The following is a 22,699-nucleotide window of genomic DNA, read 5'->3' as shown; positions in this document are numbered from 1 at the left end:
CCATTTTTCTGTTGTCGGTCTTCGCCATTGTCTTTAAAATTTTACTTTGCTGCTGTATGTGCTTTGTTCAGTTTATTCCTTACATTGTTGTTGCTGTTGTTTGAGTCATCTTCCAATCCTGAATCACACAGGAACACATCTGTTTCTTTTTATAACTCCATCATTCAGTCAATATCTTACATCAGCAAATAAAACTGCTGTTTTTCCTTCCTTAATGCTCGGACTGCATCACTGACAACTCTTCCTCCTCTGGTCTCCTTCTTCTTTCACATTTTTTTTCCCTCCTTCTCCTTCCCCAACATGATTTTCTGTTCTCTTTACTATTCCGCATTCTTTTGATTCTTTTTTTTGCCATCTTTCTTCATCATTATTTCTACAAATTGACCTGAAGAAGCCGCAGTTGAGCGAAGCACAACAGCAAGAACACTGCCTGCTGGTTACCTTCACAAACCTGTCTTTCCAACCAGACCTTACGCACCGTGGTCGACTGCTCCTATTACCGTCCCTGGCCAAACAAGGCCCGTCGGAGTGGGGGGTTCCCTCACCTCTACCGATTCACCGGCAGGCTCACCAGCTGCTTCTCCATTAAAATCCACCTGGCCCCTCTCAGCCCCGTCACCTGCATGCCCTGCAACTATTAAAGCCACATTGGGAGCCCCGCCACCAGTACCTATGCTGTCATCCCCAGTTAAATCCATCAGTGACATTGCATCCTCATCCCCCATTAGGTCTTACAGGACTATGCCCTCACCCATTAAAACTGTGGTCCAGCAGGGCCAGTACCCTGTCCAGGGGTCTGCCAGCCTTGTGTCCTCTGGAAGCCCATGTAAATCTGCCACAGATCCGGCATCGATCAAAAGTCTTGCCTCAGCATACACATCAAGGACTTCCCCTCTTCACTTAATACCCAACGGTTCTATACCGGAGAGGTCCTCCGCTCCGATTCCTGCTGCCGCATCACCAAAGACACAGTACAACATGTACAGTTCGAATCTGCCTTTTATAACTGCCCTCGGGCCCCCGGTTGTGACAGATGCAGGGGCACCTACACATTCTTCTGTTAAGAGCATCTCCACCCTGTCCTCTTTGAAAACTTCTGTAGATTCAACACTGTCCTCCCGAGGAGGGCGGACGTCCCTCTCGTCTCTTTCATCAACTGGCCAGACAACCATGGCTTCCGCAGAACTGTCCATGATGAACGGATCGGTCTCACCTGTTAAATACCCAAGCTCCTCCTCCACGCCGTCCTCCCCTTCTTCTCGCCTTCTCTCAGAGAGAAGCAGCAGCCTTCAGGAGAGGATCCAGGCCACCACCCAGGCAGCAACCACCGGTGTCAGTGCAGCCATAAATGAAGCGATAGACTCATACTCCGTCTCGGGTTACGGTACTCTCAAATCACGGTCCTCCTCGCGTAGAACTGCACAAGCCAGCTCAGCTTACGGTTCTCTGAGATCTGTAGCCGCCTCCCCAAGCACTGCAGTCTCATCCAGTACGATAACTGTCCCCGTTTATTCACTGCTCAACGTCATCCCAGACACCCCCGTCAAACCAGGGCCCGGGTCCCTCAAAATGGCACTTCCTGACCCACCTCGTGCCTCTTCCTCCTCTTCTTCCTCTTTGTCTTCCTGTGTCACTGCAACAAAGTTAAAGTCCCAGTTAAAATCCCCACCGTTTATCACGCCGCCCATCATCCACCCAACTGCAACTTCCAACCAGGAGATACTGAAAGATGTAGCAGACATGAAAGAGGATCTGATCAGAATGACTGCTATCCTACAGACGGACACGCAGACGGCCGCTAAAACTGTCCAAACATCACGTACCGGCACTCCTAAAGAGACTAAGTTAGAGGATGAGGAGCCGTTTACTCTAGTGGAGAAAGTGAAGGAAGATTTAGTCAAAGTCAGTGAGATATTACAGAAAGACATCATGAGTGAAGCTAAGGCAGGTAAGGCGAGAGCCTCAGAGGATGAATGGGAGGAATTTTCCAGAGATGAGATTGAGGAGGCACAGCAAGGTGCTCTTTCAGACTATTACCCTACTTACGATGAGACACTCCTTCTCAAGCACCAGTCTATGTCAAGCAAAGACTTAGAGTTAGCTAAAGTGGTAGATTTTCTAACAAATGACATCGGTGCTAGCTCCCTCTCAAAGATGGCGGAGATCAAGTTTAGGTACGAGGAGGAGGCAAAAAGGGATGGGGAGGAGAAACAGAAACGTGTTCTCAAACCGTGTATGTCGATACAAGAGCACAAACTCAAAATGCCTCCACCAGTCTCGGGCATGCTCAGGTCTCCGTCAGAGAAGGACCTAAGCAAACTTGCTGAGTCATATCAGGGGTCAGACACTATACTGGAATCGCCCGAGGACCTATCTCATGAGCAGGACAAGAGTCCCCTGTCCGACAGCGGGTTTGAGACCAGGAGTGAAAAGACGCCCTCTGCTCCTCAAAGTGCGGAGAGCACGGGACCCAAGCCTTTGTTCACCGATTCACCCATCCCCCCCTGTGTAACCGAGACCAGGACCGAAATGGTCCACATTAGGAGCTTTGAGCAGCCTGATGATCTTTCTGAACCTGGACTCATGGCGGAGGCTGCATCTGCTTATCCCACTATGGAGCCAGACGCAGCTTCAACAAGCTCCAACAAGGCACTGCAGATGAAAATGCCAGAGGAGGATTCCATGATGAACAAAAGCATGTGTCTAAAAGAGGAAACTCATATAACGACTACGACAAGAATGGTGTATCACAAGCCCCAACTGACCGATGGCTCGGAGATGATAGAGGAAGGTATGTCAGTCAGAGATATCATGAAAGCTTTCCAGTCAGGCAGGGATCCATCTAAAGAACTGGCGGGCCTGTTTGAACACAAGGCTAGCCAGGATTCAGTCAAAGGTGATGAGCTGACTCCTAGATTTCTTGACAGGGACACTAAATCCAAACCCAAAGTCGAAAGGATAATTGAGGTTCATATTGAAAAGGGCCACAGCACAGCAGAGCCGACTGAAGTCATCATCAGGGAAACCAAGAAACACCCAGAGCTGTACGTCTACAAAGGTGACCGTGGAATAAAGGAACTCACCGATTACGAAGAAGCCCAACAGGAAGAGGAGGAGCTCACTGCCGAAGAATCCCTGCCGTCCTTCCTGGAAACATCTCGCGTTAATACCCCGGTGTCACAGGAGGAGGACAGTCGCCCAAATTCTGCCCAGCTCATTGGAGATGATTCTTATAAAGCTCTGAAACTGCTGAGTCAGCACTCCATAGAATACTGTGATGATGAGCTATCAGATATCCGAGGCGAGTCATACAGGTTTGCTGAGAAAATGCTTCTTTCAGAGAAACTCGACGTTTCCTCGATGTCTCACTCTGACACAGAGGATTCAGCAATGGTGGCCGACAGAAACCGCCACCAACCTTCTGACGAGAGTGGTAGTCGTAGCGCTGAGGGCATGAGTCAGCAGCATGGAAGCCCCAAAAGAGAGTTTGTCTCTAAGTCGTCAAAAGACGGGTCTCCTAAGTCTGGTAAATTCTTGCACAGGGATGAGCCATCTCAGTTTGATAAGGTGACAGTGCTCCATTACTCCACAGAACAGGGCAGCCCCAAACATGCAGTTTGGATGCGATTTACGGAGGATAAACATGACAGGAGCAGGGATAAGCTGCTTTACGAGGATAGGGTGGACCAAACTGTGAAAGAAGCTGAAGAAAAACTCAGTGAGGTATCGCAGTTCTTCCGTGACAAAACAGAGAAGCTCAATGACGAGCTGCAGTCCCCCGAGAAAAAGCCTGTAAGACAAGAGCCAAAGGAACCGAGGTCCTGGCCGAGCTCAGCCTGCAGCAGCCCTGAGAAAACACAGCAGAAACCTCAGGCAGCAGAACAAGGGTTTGGTAAAAGCAAACTCAGGGAGCCCTCGGTTGGTAAAATGTTTGGCAGCCCAACAACAGCAGAAAAGAAAAGCTCTAGCTTACCAAGCAGTCCTCAGAAAAGTGTTCTCTCTCATTCCACTGAGGATCAAATTCAACAAAAAACTAAGATCAGTGGGTCTGAACCTTCTTCTCCCTCTCATGTAAAATCAACATCTAAAGTCAGTGCTGTGAGGATGAAGTTTGAATCTGAGGCTCAGAAAGTCAGTCAAACTCAGTCTAGTCCAACCAAAATTCCTCCTCCAGTTCAGCCAAAACCGTCAATAAAGAAACTACAGGAGAGCAAACTTCCTGTTTATCAGTTTATATCAGGGGGAAAAGCATCAAAAGTATCTGAAACATCACAAGAAGGAAGCCAGAAAATAGATGTCGAGAAGGACAAAGACACCAGTAAACCTGCATTGATATCACCATCGAAAGCTTCCAAAGTAGACAAACTACCGAACAAAAACATCCCAGAGGCCTCGATACAAATTAGTGAAACTAAGACTGACAAAGCACCTTCTAAAGGAAAAGATATTTATTTCAGTGTTACTCAGGAAACTAAGGATAGCAATAAAGGTCAGAAAGTTGCAGCACCTATCGTCAATGACACTGCTAGATTAGAGAAAGAAAGTGATGCTAAAAAATACCAACAAGTCACAAAAAGTGAGTCTGCTTCCAAGGAAACAATTGCTGAAGTGGCCAAAAAAGATGGTGAGGAACCTCTTAACAAAAACCTCAGAAAAAAGACAGAATCTCACATTCCTGTAAGAACAACATCGCCCTCTTTAGATAATGACCTCGCCAAGAAACAGGCAATAACTAAACCCACACAGATACCTTCGCTGCCTAAAACCAAAATACAGACTGTTGAGAAAACCCCAGCAAAAACAGATCTAACGTTTGAAATTCTAGATAACGCGCCCAAAGACTCAAACTCCAATAACCTTACTAGCCCCAGACAAATGCTGGAGAAAGTCATCACCCCTCCAGCTGCTGTAACAACCAAAGAGAACTTCAAGGGCATCAAAACATTACCCGTTTATGTCAGTGTCCAGGTGGGCAGGCAGGCAGAAAGGGATGCTAAGGGAGCACTGCACACCGTCAAACAGAAATCAAGCTCAGCGATCAGCCCCATTAGCCCAGACGATGACACACTAGAGCAGGTTTCTTTCATAGACAGCTCAGGGAAAAGCCCCATTACACCAGAGACCCCCAGTTCTGAGGAGGTCAGCTATGAACTCATGTCCAGGACCCCCGATGGCTTTATGGGATTCATGCCAGGGAAACCAAGTCCCATCATGGAGTTGTCTGAGGAATCAGATGGAGACGAAAAAGCTGTTTTCTCTTTCATAGAGGTCCTACCTAAAAGCAAAACTAGCGTGCATGCTACCGAAGCAGACCTTGCCAATGCTAATAAAGAAGAAACAAAAACTACCGATAGCCAGCAGGAATTAATTGATAATTTCAACCAGCAAGAAACAACTGGTATACAAGATGAAATAATAGGGCAGGAGCAGCACGAAGTGTCAAAAGATAAAGGTATTGCGTACATCGAGTTTCCTCCCCCTCCTCCTCTGGACTCATCTTCAGAAATATCAGACACAGAGAGGAAAGGTTCATGCGCCTCTTCAGAGACGGAGACGGAGATGATGGAGGTGAACTTGCAGGAAGAGCACGACAAGCATCTGCTGACTGAGCCGATTATACGTATACAACCTCCCTCCCCGGTGCTCCCCGGGACAGATGACAGTCAGTCAAATGGGGAAGATGGGGAGGATGAGTCGATCTTCCAACCAATTCCTTGTAGGAAATTCACTGTCAAAATGTCTGAGGAGGAGAAGAGGGAGAAGGAAAAGATTTCTAAATCAAAAAAACATGATAATAATGGAAATAACAAAGACATTAATGGTGGAACCAACGGTTCCAGCAATGGTTCCAGCAACGGTTCCAAAGGTTCGAATGGTAAAGGAGAGGACTATGACTTTGAACAAAATGGAAATGACCAGTCAATAACAGACTGTTCAATAGCCACAACGGCAGAGTTTTCTCATGACACAGATGCGACAGAGATAGACTCCTTAGATGGATATGAACTTCAGGATGAGGACGATGGCCTGTGCGAGCAGGCAGACTTACGGCTGTTTGGTCTTCCTGACAGCCGGAGAGACGTCTGGGCAACGGACACGTTTAGGTCCACTGACCGCTCGTTTCCCCCGACCAAACTGGAAGTTATTGAAGAGGAGAAAACCCCAGAGGAATGCCAAAAGGAGGACACTGTCGAAAAGGATACGCCTTCCAATGGTGAAAATTCTGACGGTGTTAGTAAAGATGGAGTTAATGGGCAGGAACAAAAACCCTCAGATAAAGAGGGATTTTCAGACACTTACTTTAGTTATAAGTTAGAAGAGGAGTTTAACTCTCCTTTTAAGACTGTTGCCACTAAAGGGCTGGATTTTGACCCCTGGCCCAGTAAAGGTGGAGAAGAAGAAATCGTTGACATGGGAGGGGCACGGGGCAGCAATGGTGAGCCTAAGCCTTTTGGACTGGCAGTCGACGACCAGTCTCAGGCCACAACACCAGACACCACCCCCGCCCGAACTCCAACGGACGATAGCACGCCGACGAGCGAGCCAAACCCATTCCCCTTCCATGAAGGGAAGATGTTTGAGATGACACGCAGTGGTGCGATTGACATGAGCAAGAGGGACATGGTGGAGGAGAGGCTCCAGTTTTTTCAGATTGGTGAGCATTACTACTCTGCGGGCAGGTACAGGGTCAGGGACTCAGAGGTAGCTGCCTCCTCACAACACAGGGATCAGTTTGACACTCAAGATCCCACAGACACTTTATCAGTCCCTCAAGTTTCCATTCAGACTACCACTGTCCAACTAGAAATATCAAACGTGGCTGGCAGTTACAGCACATGCTGCAAGTCAGCCTCCAACACTGAGCCTACATTCTCCACTTTTAAAACAGGATTCAAGCTGTCGTCTGATAAAACCTCTGATGCTTCAAGTAGCACCTCTAAATGTGGAAGTCCAAGCACCTTTGATCGTTCTAATGACAAAACCTCAGGAACAACTGTAGATAGTTTTTACTGCACAACCTCAAACTACACAGATCATTGTAATTTTAACACATCGACCACGACAGATAACTATTTGAATTGTAAACCATCGTGCATAACAGATTATTATTCAAATGACAAAATTACTTCAGGTACCTCCGAACACAAGGACCATTCGTATTGGACCTCGGAAAATCAGAACTCGTATTACCAAAGCACCGATTACGCTGCACCTTCACAACAGTTTAGCAATTCCCAGACATGGAGGAGCAATACTAGTAGCAACATCCCTGACTCCCAACATGCCCATTCAGATGTCTTGAAGACTGGCTGTGTTATGTTCAACTTGTTGTCCTCTTCAGGGCCGACCTCGCAGGAGGTCAGCAGGATAGAAGCGTCCTTCAGCCAGTTAGAGGACAACAGCAGTGGAGGCAGGACTTCTCCTAGCGTAGCAATAACAAACACAGAAGCCAAAGAGGTCAAAGGCCACATGTTCAAGTCCAGGTTACCACTGAGGGTGCAAAGCCGCAAACTATGCAGTCAAAGTCGACCAATAGCAAAAGACAATGTTGATAAATTCCAAGTCAGGAAACGCGCAATGCATAAAGTCAGGGAAAGATTAGACCCTTTTAAGAATTCATTTCCGAAGTCTAGAATACCCGTTTTGAAAGCCATTAAACCGTCTTCTTGTTCCAAGGAGCAGAAACAGGTTCGAACCAAATCTGCAATTAGTGATAGGAGCATTAAAGCTGCCAGGGGTAATAAACAGCTAACGAAAAGCAGATCCAGCACTGAACACAGATACAGTAGAAGTTCCACAAACGAGACTGGGAGAAAACAAAGTGCAACGGTCTCAAAAAGGTTTAAAGCAAGGTCCTTCAGTGGCCAGGTAGCCGACTCTTTGGACAAAACCATTCGCAAGGAGGCTGAGACAAAGTTAGAGGGGAAAACAAAGCCCACTGAGGACGAAGAGAGCTGCAGCCTCAGCACTACCAGGAACACTTCCTTGTCAGAACCATCTAGATCCTCTAGACGTTCCTGCCCTTCACGCACCTCCACCTCCACCTCCACCTGCACCACCACACCAACACCATCTGCTAGAGATGTGAGAGCTGAGGTTGAGCAGGCCAGCAGTGAGAGGATGAGGAGGAGCAGGAGGAAGAGTAGGCGGACACTTGGAGGGAAGGAGCAAGAGCAGAAGGAGGAAGGGAGTCAGGTTGATCAACCAATCACGGCTCCTGTCACGGAGAACGAGACTAGTTTGTAAACTCTTTCTAAACACTTGTGTTATACTTCTTTTTGTATCTCTGAGATGCATGTAGCTGTTGTGGGTGCTCTGTGATGTGACGTTGTGAGTGTAGCTGTCATTTCTTCTTCCTGTCATCCTCGTTATCTGTGTCCCGTGCTGTCCGACGTAGACGTAGAGGGTGAAGGCTGAGACACGGACAATCTATGACAGACTCCCCGGATCGAGCGGGAGATTTTGTTTCAGCCAATTTTTTTTCCAGTTAGATTGTTACAGATCTGTTAAGAAATGGGATGTCACCCATCAAAGTAATGTCCAGCCAGTGGGAGCTTTACAACAGACGACAGTGATGTCTTTGGCGTGTAGTTGAAGAGGTACAGGAACGACAATTTCAACACCAACACACACCTTTCAGTTGTCAGCACTGGTTTGAAAAACAGCACACATCCTCAGTTTGATTTCACACTCAAATGAAGTTAGCCTCGCACCTCACCATAGGACACACCTCTCACCTCCGCTCTAGATGAGACCTAGATGTTTGGGGGAAACCTGACCTTGTGTTTGCTTTGGTCTGCTTGCCTGGTTCGTAGATTTATCATTTTGGTGGTACTCTTGCTCTCTGAAATCATAGTGAAAGCAATTCATCGGCTGAACTTGACAATCACATTGAGTTCCAGCTGCACCAGAGTGCGTCTGGTGCAACTGGACGACTTTTGATTTCAAGTTGAAGCTCTGAATTGTTTTTATCAGTGAGAGGGAATGTTGCCTGATGGTAGACTGTTTGTTGTTTAGTGACGTGATATAAAACTCCTCTACTCTAATCTCTTATTACTAATACTTCTGAACATCAAACATTTCAGTGTGAAAATGTGATTTCTGTTTCTTTTTCTTTTCTGGCCTCACAGATCCTCAAGCTTTCGATTCTACAGACTCACTGATGTTCTTCGATAGTGCTAGCCTAAAAGTACTTAATAGAACGATCCAATTAGATTTATATTTCATGTTTACTTCGTGGCCAGAACATGGAAATTAGTCTTGAAAGATGGCATGAAGAACCGCGCCAGGTTTAAGAAAAGAAGTAGAATATAGCGTTTACAAGAGTTTGTCATTTTAGGAGCGAATCTTCGTCAGGCTTCTGGCCAAACCGTCGCTTTTGTTACGTATTAAACAAATGAAATTGTTGCATTAATTCATTCGCGTCGGAGGTGGTGATAGCTTTCACGCTGACTGCAGTTTCATATTGAACAGACAGATGTTGATAGCAGTATTTTCTTGCGCCAAAAAAAAAACAACCCAAAATGTCCGACTTTTCATTTAAGCCGACATCCGGTATCTAAACTGAACTGTTGAGGAGAGTCTGGCCAGAAAAGCTGAGACCTGGGACAGTGAGCTAAAGTTGGTCTTTATGTTTCTTTCCACACCAACACCTACTGGGTTTTAATATAAATATCAGAAAATGGGAAAAAAAAAAAAACTGTACTTTAATTAAGCAAGCATTCCTTAACTAGCTATTTAGTCTTATGGTTAAACCTCATTAATGTCAACAGTCCAAAACAGACAAACTTTGAGTTCACAATCCCAATCTGTTCCTGTCATTAAATGTCATTGATCCCCTCTGGGAGCCATTTTTGTGTGTCTCCTATTGAGAACCACACTTCATTCATTTTGGAGATTGTTGCCATGATATGGTGCTAATTGTTTGTATCCCGCCCTTTCTTACCACCTCGCGCAGGCCCTCAGAGTCCCTGTGAGAGAACAGACCTCCGCATGGCGATAGTAGCCGACCACCTCGGACTCAGCTGGACTGGTGAGTCGAGTTGCATCTCATTTTCTCACACTGTGTAAAACACTCACTGAAAAGAGACATAAGACGATGGAAGAATTACCGTCCGGTTTCAATTTATTCATTGGATGCGATAGCGGTCGTGCAACCGAGATGATTCATAATGGGAATTTTTAAAGAGCTCCTGTGAGTGAATGAATCAGCTGGACTGAGACCAGATCTCACACTTTTTGTTTCACAGTGTTTGTTGCCATCTGGTGGACGTACAGTGTGAAAATATGTTGGCTGAGCAGTACCGCAGTGGCATTTATAATCACATACATGTCAGGCAAATAATAAAACTCACATTGCACTCTGATCAACATCCTGTGATTCTGAATGGATTTTGTTCTAAATTTAATACCTCCAGACGAGACATATTGGGAGCTGAGAGGGTGAAAAATACACACAGCCACAAATGTATTGCTAATTTTACTGACAAACAGCTTGGAGAGGATTTATCTTTGCGTTTGAGTGTATTTAAAAGGAACCGCGAGATGATTTGATGCGTACACATGGTATTTTGAGCAGCGATAAGGGCGTGGCCTCTGCAGTTTTGGTCCAAGCCTGACCACCTGCACTGCAGCACTGCCCCACGCCTGTCTGCCAGCACGTGTTTGCGTGGGTGGGGTCGGTGTGTGTGCATGCACATGCCTTGTTAGAGTACGATTAGTTGTAGTGGCGTGCCTGACCGTCCGGTTCAGTGACTGAGCGAGTGCCCAGCTGAGGGAAGGAATCTAATCCATATTTAATACGTGTTCCTGTTGCAGACCTGCAGTGAACCAGTAGGTCTGCCGAACATTATGTTCCTGGTGGTTTTAGATTTACAGCCTGTACGCTCGTGTGTACAAGCAGCATTTCACTCCTTTGATAGCTTTAGAGTGTGTTTGGCACACAGTTCGACACGTGGAGGTGATTTCTTTTCAGTGCTACAGTTTAATCAAATGACAATATGTCCAGCAGCTCTTGTTTTATAAGCAGCCAAGTGTGCTTTTTAACCTGACAACCGATTAGTTAGGAGGTATTATAATTGTTGAAAACCAGAAATAGAATTTACAATCGTATATCTTTTCTCTATGATTTCTGGGTTTTCTTTTGCATTTTCGACACAGCAGCTCATCCTCAGACATCCTTTGCAGTATCATGACCGCAGCGTTGCAATATGACTCACCGACTACTCACTTGGCATATTTTTGGTTTAAGTCTCTGAACAATAAGGTCACGTTGTGTGTTGTTTGCTGCTGTTACAGAGCTGGCCAGGGAGATGGATTTCTCTGTGGAGGAGATCAACTCCGTCAGAGTGGAGAACCCCAATTCCCTGACAGCACAGAGCTTCATGCTCCTAAAGAAATGGGTGCACAGGGACGGTAAAAATGCCACAAGTAAGGAAAGTGTGTGTGTGTGTGTGTGTGTGTGTGTGTGTGTGTGTGTGTGTGTGTGTGTGTGTGTGTGTGTGTGTGTGTGTGTGTGTGTGTGTGTGTTTGTGCAGGAACTTTTTGATTGCACCTTTTATAAATGTTTTGTGGCGTAACATGTCATTATAACTCCTCTCGTCTCTCTCCCCTCCAGCGGACGCTTTAACCACGGTGCTGACTAAGATCAATCGGTTGGATATTGTGACTTTGCTGGAAGGGCCCATATTTGACTACGGTAACATTTCAGGCACACGCTGCTTTGCCGATGATAACGCAGTATTCCCGGATCAGTCCGATGGTAAAGTGTAGCCCACCCTAGCTGAACTATCAGTCTATCTCTCAGTCTATCCCTTCACCCTTCTTCACCTCCTCTCTCAGCCAGATAAACAGAAAACAGAACCAATCGGGCTCGACCAAACCAATAGAAGTTAATTAGAAGTCAATCAAAACGAATTAAAGCTCCTGCAGGTTCACTGAGCTCGTATCAGTTAACGGACCATCAGGTAGTCAGAGCCTCAGAGAAATAAGCAGTCAGCTTGTTAGTTTTCCAATACTGGACGGTGCAATTCATTCAGAGCACTCAGTCATTGGAACATTACAAGTGACAGATTATTAAAATTCTGTTCCTCGATTTTAATGACGTGCAGGAAAATCTGTACCATTTTGGGTGCATGAAACTTTTAGTAATGTGTTAATGTTTTTGTAAAAATGTACAAAAGCATGATGAAGGAAATGATTACCATCTCTGTCCCGTCTGAGAAACGATATTGATAATCTCCTTGATGGGATGAATGAAGTGCATTTCTCAGACGGGGCGGGGCACTGGTTTGTAATTTGGTTTAAAAAATAGTTATGTTTATGTGTATGTTTTAAAGTTTTTAACTCCCTGACACAACGCAGCTCCTTTTGCAGGATTTGTGTTGATAAAAATACATAAAAACATAATTATAACAACCAACTTATAATAACGGCATGTTGGCTTTAAGCAGTATGGCACGTCTTTTCCTCCTCTCCTTCTATATTTCTCTCTTTCCTGTAAAATGAAAATGAAATGTGGCAGTAATCTCTAATTGTGACGGGCCATCGAGGTCCATTTCAGAAGTTTGACGACAACGTGCCCTTTCGTCCAGGCAGTGCAGTGAAAACGTTATTTGTTTAGAACTGTGGAAAGCTGGTGCAATAATATTTTTTCATGATATTTTAAGTACAAATCATCATCTTCTAAGGAAGTCTTGATCAAGTATTTTTCAGTCAGATACTCTCGAATCTTAAACAGACTAAAAGACGTCTTTATAAAAATATTCCTATTAATTCTACTTAGTGCGGCATTGTAGTAAAAACATACTCAAAATGAATATTATAATCACAATTTCACTTTAAATTGGTCTAATAACTTTCAAAATCAGTTACAACAAATAATAATCAACATTTTTTTGAGTGTTTATTTTTGAGGTCTTATCACATTTGAACACAGCTTTGTTTCGAACACAAAATGCTCACTTTGCCGACGTTACAAATGCTGCGCTGCTTTTGTCTTTTGAATATTTTCACACATTTTAGTCGCACGAATGCCACAAGAGTGGCTCTTTGTTAGTGACTTAAAAGTATTTAAAAGTAATTCAAAATCTGCCCAACCAAACTACATTAGAAGGCTTGTTTTATGGTAATAATTCAATAATAATAACAAGACTTACACAAACTTATTCTTGAGTTTAACGATCTGAACACTTGATCCATCGCTTCATCAACTGTATGCTTGACTTTATTTTCCAACTGCTTTTCCAGAACCACTGCTATTAACTCTGTACATGCATCCCATCATGTTATCTAAGAAAGGTATCAAATCAGCATACGAGCTGAATTATTTTTCCTTTTTAGATCGTTTTTTTCTTGAAGGGAAACGTGGAGATAAAGAGCATCAGTCAAATCAAAAATCAGCTCGGTCGGTCGGGCGCACTGAAACAAAACTCTGAAATGGGCCTCGTTTCCAGTCGTTCTAATTTGACTTCTTAAATTCATCTTAACACAAGGATCGGTGTTGCTGTTGCTTGGAATAACCGCAGAGCAAAGATGATCTTTTTGCGAAGATGATTTCAAGTGAAACAAACGTGAAACGGATCCTTTTTTTTTTTTTTTTTTTAAATGCATGGCTATGGCTTTGTGTGGAGGGCTGCCTGCTCTGATGGTGTCGACTCACAACAATACACTCTCAACACTCCTAAAATAGGGTGGAGCTTTTTCGACACATCCGGGACTGGTTTTTAATCGGGACGTTTTCTGTCCCAGATGAGTTGGAAATGAAACACCTTTTTTTTCAGAGTGTGCAGTGTATAACTCTGCTTCTGTGTCACTGCTGTTAGCTGTACTGTACCTGTCATCTCCTGGGTTCCTCCGAGCCTCCCAGCCTCTACGCTCCCGCTGTAGCTTCTTCTGCTTTGAGACCAGCAGACTCCCTGCCTCTTCCTCCTCCTCCTCCTCCTCCTCCTCTTGTTTCTGACTTCTGCAGCAAATCCCCTTGTCAGCGCTGAGCTCCACTAACCGGCTAATTCCCACCAACGGCTTCCTGTTTTCTAACCTCGACAGCTTCTGGATCCTTTCATAGCTTCTGCTTTTACCCTTCGCCGCTGATTAGAATCGTACTTAAGATACAAAAGCGCATCCTGTCTGCACTGACACCGGTCCACGAGTTGTGCAGGAAGCTAACGAGCTTGAGCCTCTTTGGTTGCCTCTGCATCAGCTGGATGACACCGATAGCTAACTGAAGCAGCCCCGTTTGGGATGATCTTATCCACCGCATGGAGACGATCCTTCTCAAAGAGAAGCTCAGGGAAGCCGCTCTTTAGCACGGATAGGGAAGTTTGCCAAAAGAGTTAAAGGCTGAGGACTAATTGTTTGGTCCGGCATATGCGCACCTGGTCAACTTTCCCACTTCCGTAAAAGAGCGGCACGCGGTCATTTTCCCGTAGCCTGGCTCCGCCCACCTGTTGCTCACAAGCTTTTAGTCTTGGCTGTGATTATAGTCTGCTGTTAGCATGACGGTTTGCTCAATCACTCTGAACGGCGGACCAAACGGCGACCAGTTGGGAGTGCAATGATGTCGAAGTAGTTCCAACCATAGCGGCGGATGAAGAGTCGTGGCGCGGTGGTCAATGCCAATTGGTTAAAGGCCGCATCGGTAGTTTCAAAATTAATCCGAGGTCGACGCCCATTCGGCTACAACGACAGGAAAACAACCCCTAATGGACCTCGGCTAGACATTTATATTCACACTTGCTTTTTTTGAGCTTTTCTGTGCGAAACATACTGTTTCCACGGAGAGCATGAGACTAATGAGCATCCAGGGTATTGTTGACATCTCGTATAAATCCCTTTTAGTACAAAACATGGTTTACAGGAAGAAGTAGTCTGGAGTTTCTCTGAGAGATTGTGTTTGGTTTCCTTGGAAGTATTTGGACCTGTTTTTGTAAAGTCCTGCCTTTCAGCGGTTCCCCTCAGTGTCTCTGTGCAGCTCAACAAACTTTAGACGTCCTCCGTTGCAAAAATCAGTCCTCATGCAAGATGTGAAATTAATTTGACCATCCTGTAATGAACTGCTCAAAAAGATGCCCCTGCTTTTGACTAAGAAGCCTCTTTTTTTTTTTTTTTTTTTGCTTATCGGCCCGAGATAAGTAATCCAGTAACTCTGACGTGCAAAATCTTCGCTTCTGCAGCTTCGTAAACATTTCGCCTTCATCGGTCACATGCTCACGTCATTGTCTGTGTAGTAACCGGTCTGGTTTTACATGCTGTGTTTGTCTCTTCATCTAATTCCTGTCTAACTGTTGTTCTGTGATTTTGGTTTTTTCTGTTTTTGTTTTGTCTCTTGTGAACTGTGATATTTAAAACAGCTCCTAAGCTTCTTAGAAGTCCCACGTTGCCCCTGTGTCCTCAAACGTCTCATCCTTCCCCTCCACATAAAACCTCCTCCTTCTCCTCTCCTCCCTTTAAACCCAGCCGTATCACCTCCTCTCCTTCTCTCCCCACCGTCTTTAACTTCCCGTCTCCCCCTTCCACGCCTCCCGTGTACCTCCTGCCCGTCGCCCCCGTTCTTCCTCACTTCTACGCCCTGCCTTACTCCCCTCCTCTTCCCTCCTCCCCTCAAAGTCCCTTCAGCTGCTCCCCCTTCCTCTCGCCTCCTCACTTGCCCCCCTACGCCCTCTGTCTGCCCTTCGCTCCTCTTTCCTTCACCCCTCTTTTTCTTTGCCCTCCTCCTCCTCCTCACTCTGCTAAGTCGTATCACCCTCCTCCCCCTTCTTGTACCCCCCTCTCTTTATCCGGTCCGTCCTCTCCCCTCTTTCCGCCGCCATCTCCTGTTTACGCCCTCTCTCCTCCTTTCTCTTCTCCCTGCTCTCCACCTCCAGCTCCCTTTTTCTACCCATCATCCTCTCCACCTCCCCTCTCCCCCCTCCCCTCCGGCGTCCCTCTTCACTTCAGGCGGGACCACTCTGTTCCTGAGGTTTACATTTAGACGCCCCGTCGGTCTCTCCGCCTCTCTCTGCCTTTTTGTTTAAATCAACACAACCGAGCTGCCTGAATTCTTCTCGAGCTTTTTGCTAATCAACTAGCAGACGTCCAGCTCGTTCTTAAGACCCCCACCTCCTCACTAATGTCACTAATGCTGCATTCAAATGAGTCCGAGGGTCTGAAGCTGAGTGCTGTTACAAAAACACTCGGCTGACTTAAGTGCCACTTTTAGGAATTTGTACAGATGACGTTAGCGTGACTAAATGTAAATTATATATATATATATATATATATATATATATATATATATATATATATATATATATATATATAAATAAGCTGTACATGTGGAGGTTTTTATCTTACGTTTTATATTCTGTCTTTGCTACTTTTATTTCTGTTTCCATCTGTTTTGGATCTGGTCGTGTCTACTCTTGTCGGGCTGGTTCAGAAGTCACAAACAACTTTGTATTTAAAAACACGTGAATTGAAGAACTGTAAAAACCCTTAAAGAAGATTATTTTTTTTTTTTTATTTTTTTACACCAGTTGGGGGCAGCAGAACAAGATGTAACCACGAGAAAAGCTGACATTGCTCACATACTTGTAGCGTTTACACATCTCGTCGATATGGAGTCGCATTGTCATTCATTTAAAGTCGTGTTTCTGACCATCTGATGAATGCAAGTCCAATATTCACTCCCCTTTTAGCTCTGGTTTGATCTCCAGCAACTCCTGAGATAAATATTTATATATTTATCTGTCATTTGGTGCTGGGTAGGCAGTGTACCACCGAGTGTCCTACCGAGCACCAGACAAAAGATCTTAGCAACGAGCAAAAATACAGATTTAGCAGCTTTATTAGTAGAGTTATCGGAGGGTAGGTATTGGACTCACATTCATCAGATGGACACAAACTGAACTCTTAAATGAATACTGATGTTGCTGGATGTGTAAACGGACAGCTGCTCGCTAAAACGTTCACCACAATATCTTCGCGGGGTGATATTGTCGTTTACAGCTTGTTCTGCAGCTATTAATGCAACCTTGGTTACACCTGTGACTTCTGAACACATGGTACCCTTAAATGTTACCAGTGTTTCTCATTTCATCACCTCCACCACTTTACCTGTCCTCCCCCTTCCTGTCCCCCCCCCTCCTCCCCCCTTTCCTCCCTTCTTTTATCTCTCCCCTCCCTCCCTCTTCGATCCTCTAATCCTTTCACTCCTGCCATCCACCCAGGATACGACAATATAGATCTGGAGCTGCAAACCCCCTCAGCCCTCAACTACGAGCCCCCCACCCCGCTGCGCTCCGACGTCTTCTTTAGCGAGTTCGACGCTAGCGTAGAGTCCCCTAGCAAGACCACGCTAACTAGGCCTAGCGACCTCTCTCTCACTCAGACCACCAGTACCTCCAGCAGCGACCCCCTCACGGTGGCCCCGGCCCCGGCCCCGGGCTCCAGCGCCCGGGAGCCGCCCATCGTTGGGGCCGAAGACACATCCTTGACCGGCGGAGGAAGAGGAACGACTGCGGAAGAAAAAACGGGTCCGGTTTGTCACGAGAGGCCGGATAACGACAGAAGGTCGGGAGAGCAACCGGGGAAGCGGCCAGAAGAACCGGTAGCGTGGCGAGGGGTTGTTGCAGAGAGTCAGGGAGCAAACCTCAAAGAGGAGGTCGCTGATGCCGGAAACGGAAAGGAGGAGGAGGAAGAAGAGGAGATGACCCAGGAGAGGCTGCGGAGTCTGCTGGAGGACATAAAGCTGGAGGGAGGCGTGGAGGACGAGGAGATGACGGAGGAGAGGGTGAATGTCATCCTCGAACAAGTACGGCAAGCAGAAAAAGACCTGTGTTCAGTTCCAGGCTGGAGAAGCGAGACGTCTGGCGCGGTCGTGGAGTCGGCAGGCCCTGGCCACGGCGCCGGCACCGAGGAGGGCAGGTGGGGAGTGGATTTGATCATTCGTGTTACCCCTCAGATGTACACACACACACACACACACACACACACACTAAGGTTTACCGTCAGTCCAGGAGTTACGTGATGACGCCTGGATTTTATGTCCTCGATATATTTCAGCCCTGACAGTCTGGCCGATTCGCTGCAGCAGCCTCCGCCTCAGAGCGACCGGCAGAACGGAGGTCACACGGAGGCAGCCAGGGAAGGGAGGGAAAAGGAGGCCAAGAAGAAGGGAGCCCAGGAGGACAACAGCACAGCGGGACCAAGCAGAGGACGGGAGGAGGGAGGCGACAGGTCTCAGCACAAAGTCCAGGTGAGTCCGAGGATGTCGGTTTATTTACTTGAAATGCTTTCTTGAAATTCATACAAACCCACTTTTGTGGCGTTTGTAGGCCTTGAAAAATTTGTGAAATGTATTTTCTTTTAATTCAAAGCCTCAAAAATCCTCCTATGTGCTGTTATGCAAAGCTTTCCTAAGGATTAATTTCAGTTCTACTGGGGCTTAAAATGATTAATACTATTAATTTCAGGGGCAAAAATGGTCCAATAATTGATTTCTACCATTAAAAATGTATGCCACACACTGGGGTCATTAATATTACACTGCTACTGGGCTGCCTTCATCAGGGGAGCGTCAGAGCTGAAGGGTCCGGCTCTGACGAGGAGACCACTGTCACCACCAGGGTGTACCGCAGACGGGTCATACTCAAGGTGTGTGTGTGTGTGTGTGTGTGTGTGTGTGTGTGTGTGTGTGTGTGTGTGTGTGTGTGTGTGTGTGTGTGTGTGTGTGTGTGTGTGTGTGTCGGTGCGTGCAGACAGCTCGAAGCTATCGTGCCTCCCTGAGACTCTGCAAGTGTGTGAAGACGAGTGAGTCCACGGAGCGAGACAGAGAACAGAAGTTACTCGCTGTGTGTGTGTGTGTGTGTGTGTGTGTGTGTGTGTGTGTGTGTGTGTGTGTGTGTGTGTGTGTGTGTGTGTGTGTGAGAGAGAGAGAGAGAGAGAGTGAGTGCTACTCACTGCTTGCTGTTTGGTTTGGTTGAGTTGGATTTGGCTTTTATTTTTTGACCTGGTTGGTGAACAGTTTGTTGTGCTTGGCTTCTGTATCCTATATATATATATATATATATATATACATGTATATAAAACCAGTTCCTTGGAGTAATTCCGAAAAGATTTCCACATGTCCGACCTCCTTCTGATGGAGGGCAGACATGCAGTACAGTAGGTGGCTCCATGGAGGTAGATGATGTTTTAAACCCACAATCGTCAACTGCGTTAATTCAAACTAGATATGAGCATCAACTAGATGTAGCTAAAGGTTATTTTTATGCACTATTAATCTGCCGAGATTATCAAAATGTATTATTTTCCTGCCGATCAAACTAATCAATGACTTCATGCAGTTTTAAAATACAGACTCTGTATGTGTCTCTGCGTGTGCAGCTTCATTTCTTGTTGCGTCTTCAGTGTTATTGAATGAAGTGTAACCTAATTCTTCTTGTGCATGAAGATTTGGAGAAAAAAAAAAAAAAAGGTTGCAGCAGACAGTTTTGAAAAATTATGAACCTAATCATGCAAAACTGCAATGATTAACTTTTTTTTTTACTAATCTATACCAGAAATGCCTGAGAAGTGATGAAACCAAAAGCTTTCGCATCGCTGTTCTCTCGTGTCTGTGCTACTCCAGGTTTGGGTTTTGCAGTTTGAACGTGTTGAGACGGCCTGTGTTGCATCAGTTGGGTTTCGAACTGCCAAAATACAAAATATCGAAAGCATATAAAAATAGTTTTTAACCCCTCCACAGCTTCAAAGTAGCCTCCGAACTTCTGTTCTTTGCCAAAAACTTCTGCAACATAAATGATAACTACAGAAGGGCATTTAGTTTAAGCATGTTTTTTTTTGTTTTTATATTCAACTGACCATTATAACAATGACATTGCACCTAAAAAAAAAAAAAAACACGGTAAACTGTTTCCATCTTTATTGCAATCAATTCTGGTTTTGCACCCACGACGACCTGCAGTGTAAATCTGGTGATTTGTATCAGAGGGAAACCCATCGGCTGTAAACAGGCAGGCTGATGTCTGTTTGGAAAAGCATCTGTATTTGCTAAATAACCAGACGAGTAACAAACCTATACACCTTCTACATCCCCTCTTCCTCTTCCTCCTCCTCATCCATCCATATTGTAACTGTCACCGCAGGGAGAGGAGGCCAAAAACATTCCTGGAGAGTCTGTGACGGAGGAGCAGTTTACAGATGAAGACGGGAATCTGGTCACCAGAAAAGTAACCATCCTCATCCTCCACCATCACCTCTCTCATCTTCATCCCACAGCTCACACACACACACACACACACACGCACACACACACACATGCACACACACACACACACACACAGCTGCATAAACAGACTCTTCCACACAGTAACACACACTCCTGTGTATCCTCATCTCCATTATTCCTCCTCTCATACTGTTCCCTTCCTCCTCCTCCTCCTCCTCCTCCTGACGCGCTTCTACCCCCTACAGGTGATCAGAAAGGTGGTGCGCCGAGTGTACAACTCGCAGGAGAGGAGGGACAGTGAAGGCGATGTTATTGCGGAAGAAGGAGCTGCTGGTGGTGTTGATGGTGGTGGTGGTGGTGATGGTGGTTGGTGTGGCGGCGGAGCCGACGCTGCTTCTTCAGCACGAGCCAAGGGGGGGAAGGGCAAGAAGAGGGGGAAACGCTCCCGACACGGCAACAAGGAGGAGGCCCAGAGAGGGAGAACCGAGGTGGAAACCAACCGCCTGAGCTGATTGTAGCTCCCTTCCACCTGCATGAAGCCGTAACCGTGTCAGTCAGACTAACGTGAAAGAATCAGTCGAAGGATTAACACTCGACACAGCTTTCATCCACATATAGCCGCTCGTATTAGATCAGAAGGGTGGACCGATCAGCGACCGGTGTTTGTGTTTTAAGCGCGTTTGTCCCGCCCCTCCTTCACTGTGATTGGACGGCTGGGTAAAAGGTGACAGTGATGAGCAGCTTTTTACCCAAATTTTGTCAACTTTCGGTGACCAGGAAAAAAAGAAAAAAAAAAAGAAAACTTCAGGGTTCAGCGCAGAATAAATAAAGTGTCAACCGGGTTTGGAGTTGATGTTGGTGACGTGCTGTGTGATATAAGAGCCGGATTATTCCAGCAATCTCACTGTCTGGTGTTTTGTTGTGTGCAGTGGTAGTGTCGTGTGTTTCGATCATAGTGTCCTCGCTCGTTGATTAAGCTCGAGATCAACTAATTTTAAGCGTTTCAACTAATGTAGAAAATCTCTTTTAAGCACGTGTGATTTTGTTTGCAAATGTTTCGATTTAGTCATTTTAACCTCCTTTCTTCTCTCCCTTCAACGCCTCTTTTTTTCCAGCATGCTGCCTGATGTAGTAGCCGAGCTCACTCACGGTTCATATTCAGCTGGAGCACACAGCTAACATGTGTTTTCTCTCCTTCTCTCTTTCTTTTTTTGTTTTTCTGTCTCACGACGGACTTCGCTGCTTCCATCACTCTTCCTCTTTTTAAGCCTGGAGACGGTGCCAACAAGAAACAGGAGAAGAAGAGTCAGTCATAACAGAAGGGATCTCAACTAAACCTGGTGAGACGCTACGCATTAAAAACAAAAGTTAATAAATGCTTACATTATTATTTTTAATAATTGCTTCACGTTTTTCTGGCACGCAAGTTTTGACATTTGTTTTGCCCAAATAACAACCTGAGGATATTCAAATAAAACACCAAATTTTGCAATTGTCTGCAATCGGACTGAATAATAATTTCACCAGTATTCTGAATACTTGGAACAGATTCTATAATTGTCCATAAATTATTACAAGTCTGCAGTAATAAAAAGAAAACATTGGCAAGGTGTCAAGATTTTAAACATAAATTTGTGAGCTTTTCCCCTCCAGGTCCAGTGACGTCCACCTGCGAACCCGAGACACACACACACACACACCCTGGGAGGAAAAAAAACACACAAAAAAACGGACTGGAAGCCCACGAAAAAACACAAGGAGAGCCGCGTCGATCAGCCCGAAACGTGTCTGAAGCTTTCACTTGCAAACGCATGGTTTTCAGCAAGACAAACGCAAAACAAGTTACTTTTCTTTTTGATTTCGCATGAGCATGTCACCAAAACTCACTCACTGTCGGAAAGCAAACCAGCGCCGACCCCCCCCACCCCACCCCACCCCCACGAAGGACACTAACAGGACATGAGCTGGAACGTTTCTTTTTATCTTCGGCGAATTGAAAAAGGCGTCTGTGACCAAAGACGGCACAAATGGAAGGAAAGAAAAAAGCTGACGGGACAAGACTTCACTTCTGTTTCAGACACTCGCCTTATATGGTCTATTTTTTTTTCCTCCTGGACCCACAGTATTGGGGTGTACCATGTGGTTACTTTTATACAAAAAAACAAAAAACAAAAAATGAAGTATAATAGTAAATGGGTGATTTTGTTGTATATAAATGACACTGTATAAAATCTTTAAAAAAAACAAACAAACAAAAAACAGAAAATCAGTAGCTTCACAGATTGTTTATGCACTGATTGGAGTTGATGAAGCTTTGCGGAGTCGGTGCATTTGTATTGAGAGGTCGACACTGTTTGAGCAGCCTTGAGTGTGTGACCTGACGTGCTCTTCCCAATGTAAAAATGGAACAACAAAAAAAAGCTGTATGCGAATGAGAAACAAACGGAGTAAAGAGAGAAAAAAAAGAAAAAACACTGCTTGATTTTCAAC

General features: G+C 45.5%; 1 protein-coding gene across 1 annotated transcript in view; it reads left to right on the top strand.

Annotated features, from left to right (window-relative positions):
• LOC138624424 (ankyrin-3-like) overlaps positions 1-21,956 on the top strand; it is a 95,364-nt gene extending 73,408 nt beyond the window's left edge. Inside the window, exons 42-52 of the mRNA XM_069704622.1 lie at positions 392-6,655; positions 9,959-10,033; positions 11,299-11,430; positions 11,618-11,698; positions 17,208-17,904; positions 18,043-18,235; positions 18,550-18,633; positions 20,127-20,210; positions 20,455-20,697; positions 21,478-21,549; positions 21,863-21,956. Of these exons, the coding sequence (XP_069560723.1) occupies positions 392-6,655; positions 9,959-10,033; positions 11,299-11,430; positions 11,618-11,698; positions 17,208-17,904; positions 18,043-18,235; positions 18,550-18,633; positions 20,127-20,210; positions 20,455-20,697; positions 21,478-21,525 (7,901 nt within the window). The 3' untranslated portion in view covers positions 21,526-21,549; positions 21,863-21,956. The remainder of the gene's footprint in view (positions 1-391; positions 6,656-9,958; positions 10,034-11,298; positions 11,431-11,617; positions 11,699-17,207; positions 17,905-18,042; positions 18,236-18,549; positions 18,634-20,126; positions 20,211-20,454; positions 20,698-21,477; positions 21,550-21,862) is intronic.
• Positions 21,957-22,699: the final 743 nt, after the last annotated feature.

This window comes from Brachyistius frenatus, unplaced genomic scaffold, assembly GCF_029030835.1.
Source record: "Brachyistius frenatus isolate BFR_SWC_R1_liver_20210118 unplaced genomic scaffold, ASM2903083v1 Contig_51, whole genome shotgun sequence".
Taxonomy (NCBI): Eukaryota; Metazoa; Chordata; class Actinopteri; family Embiotocidae; genus Brachyistius; species Brachyistius frenatus.
This window is presented reverse-complemented; position numbering and strand designations above follow the sequence as displayed.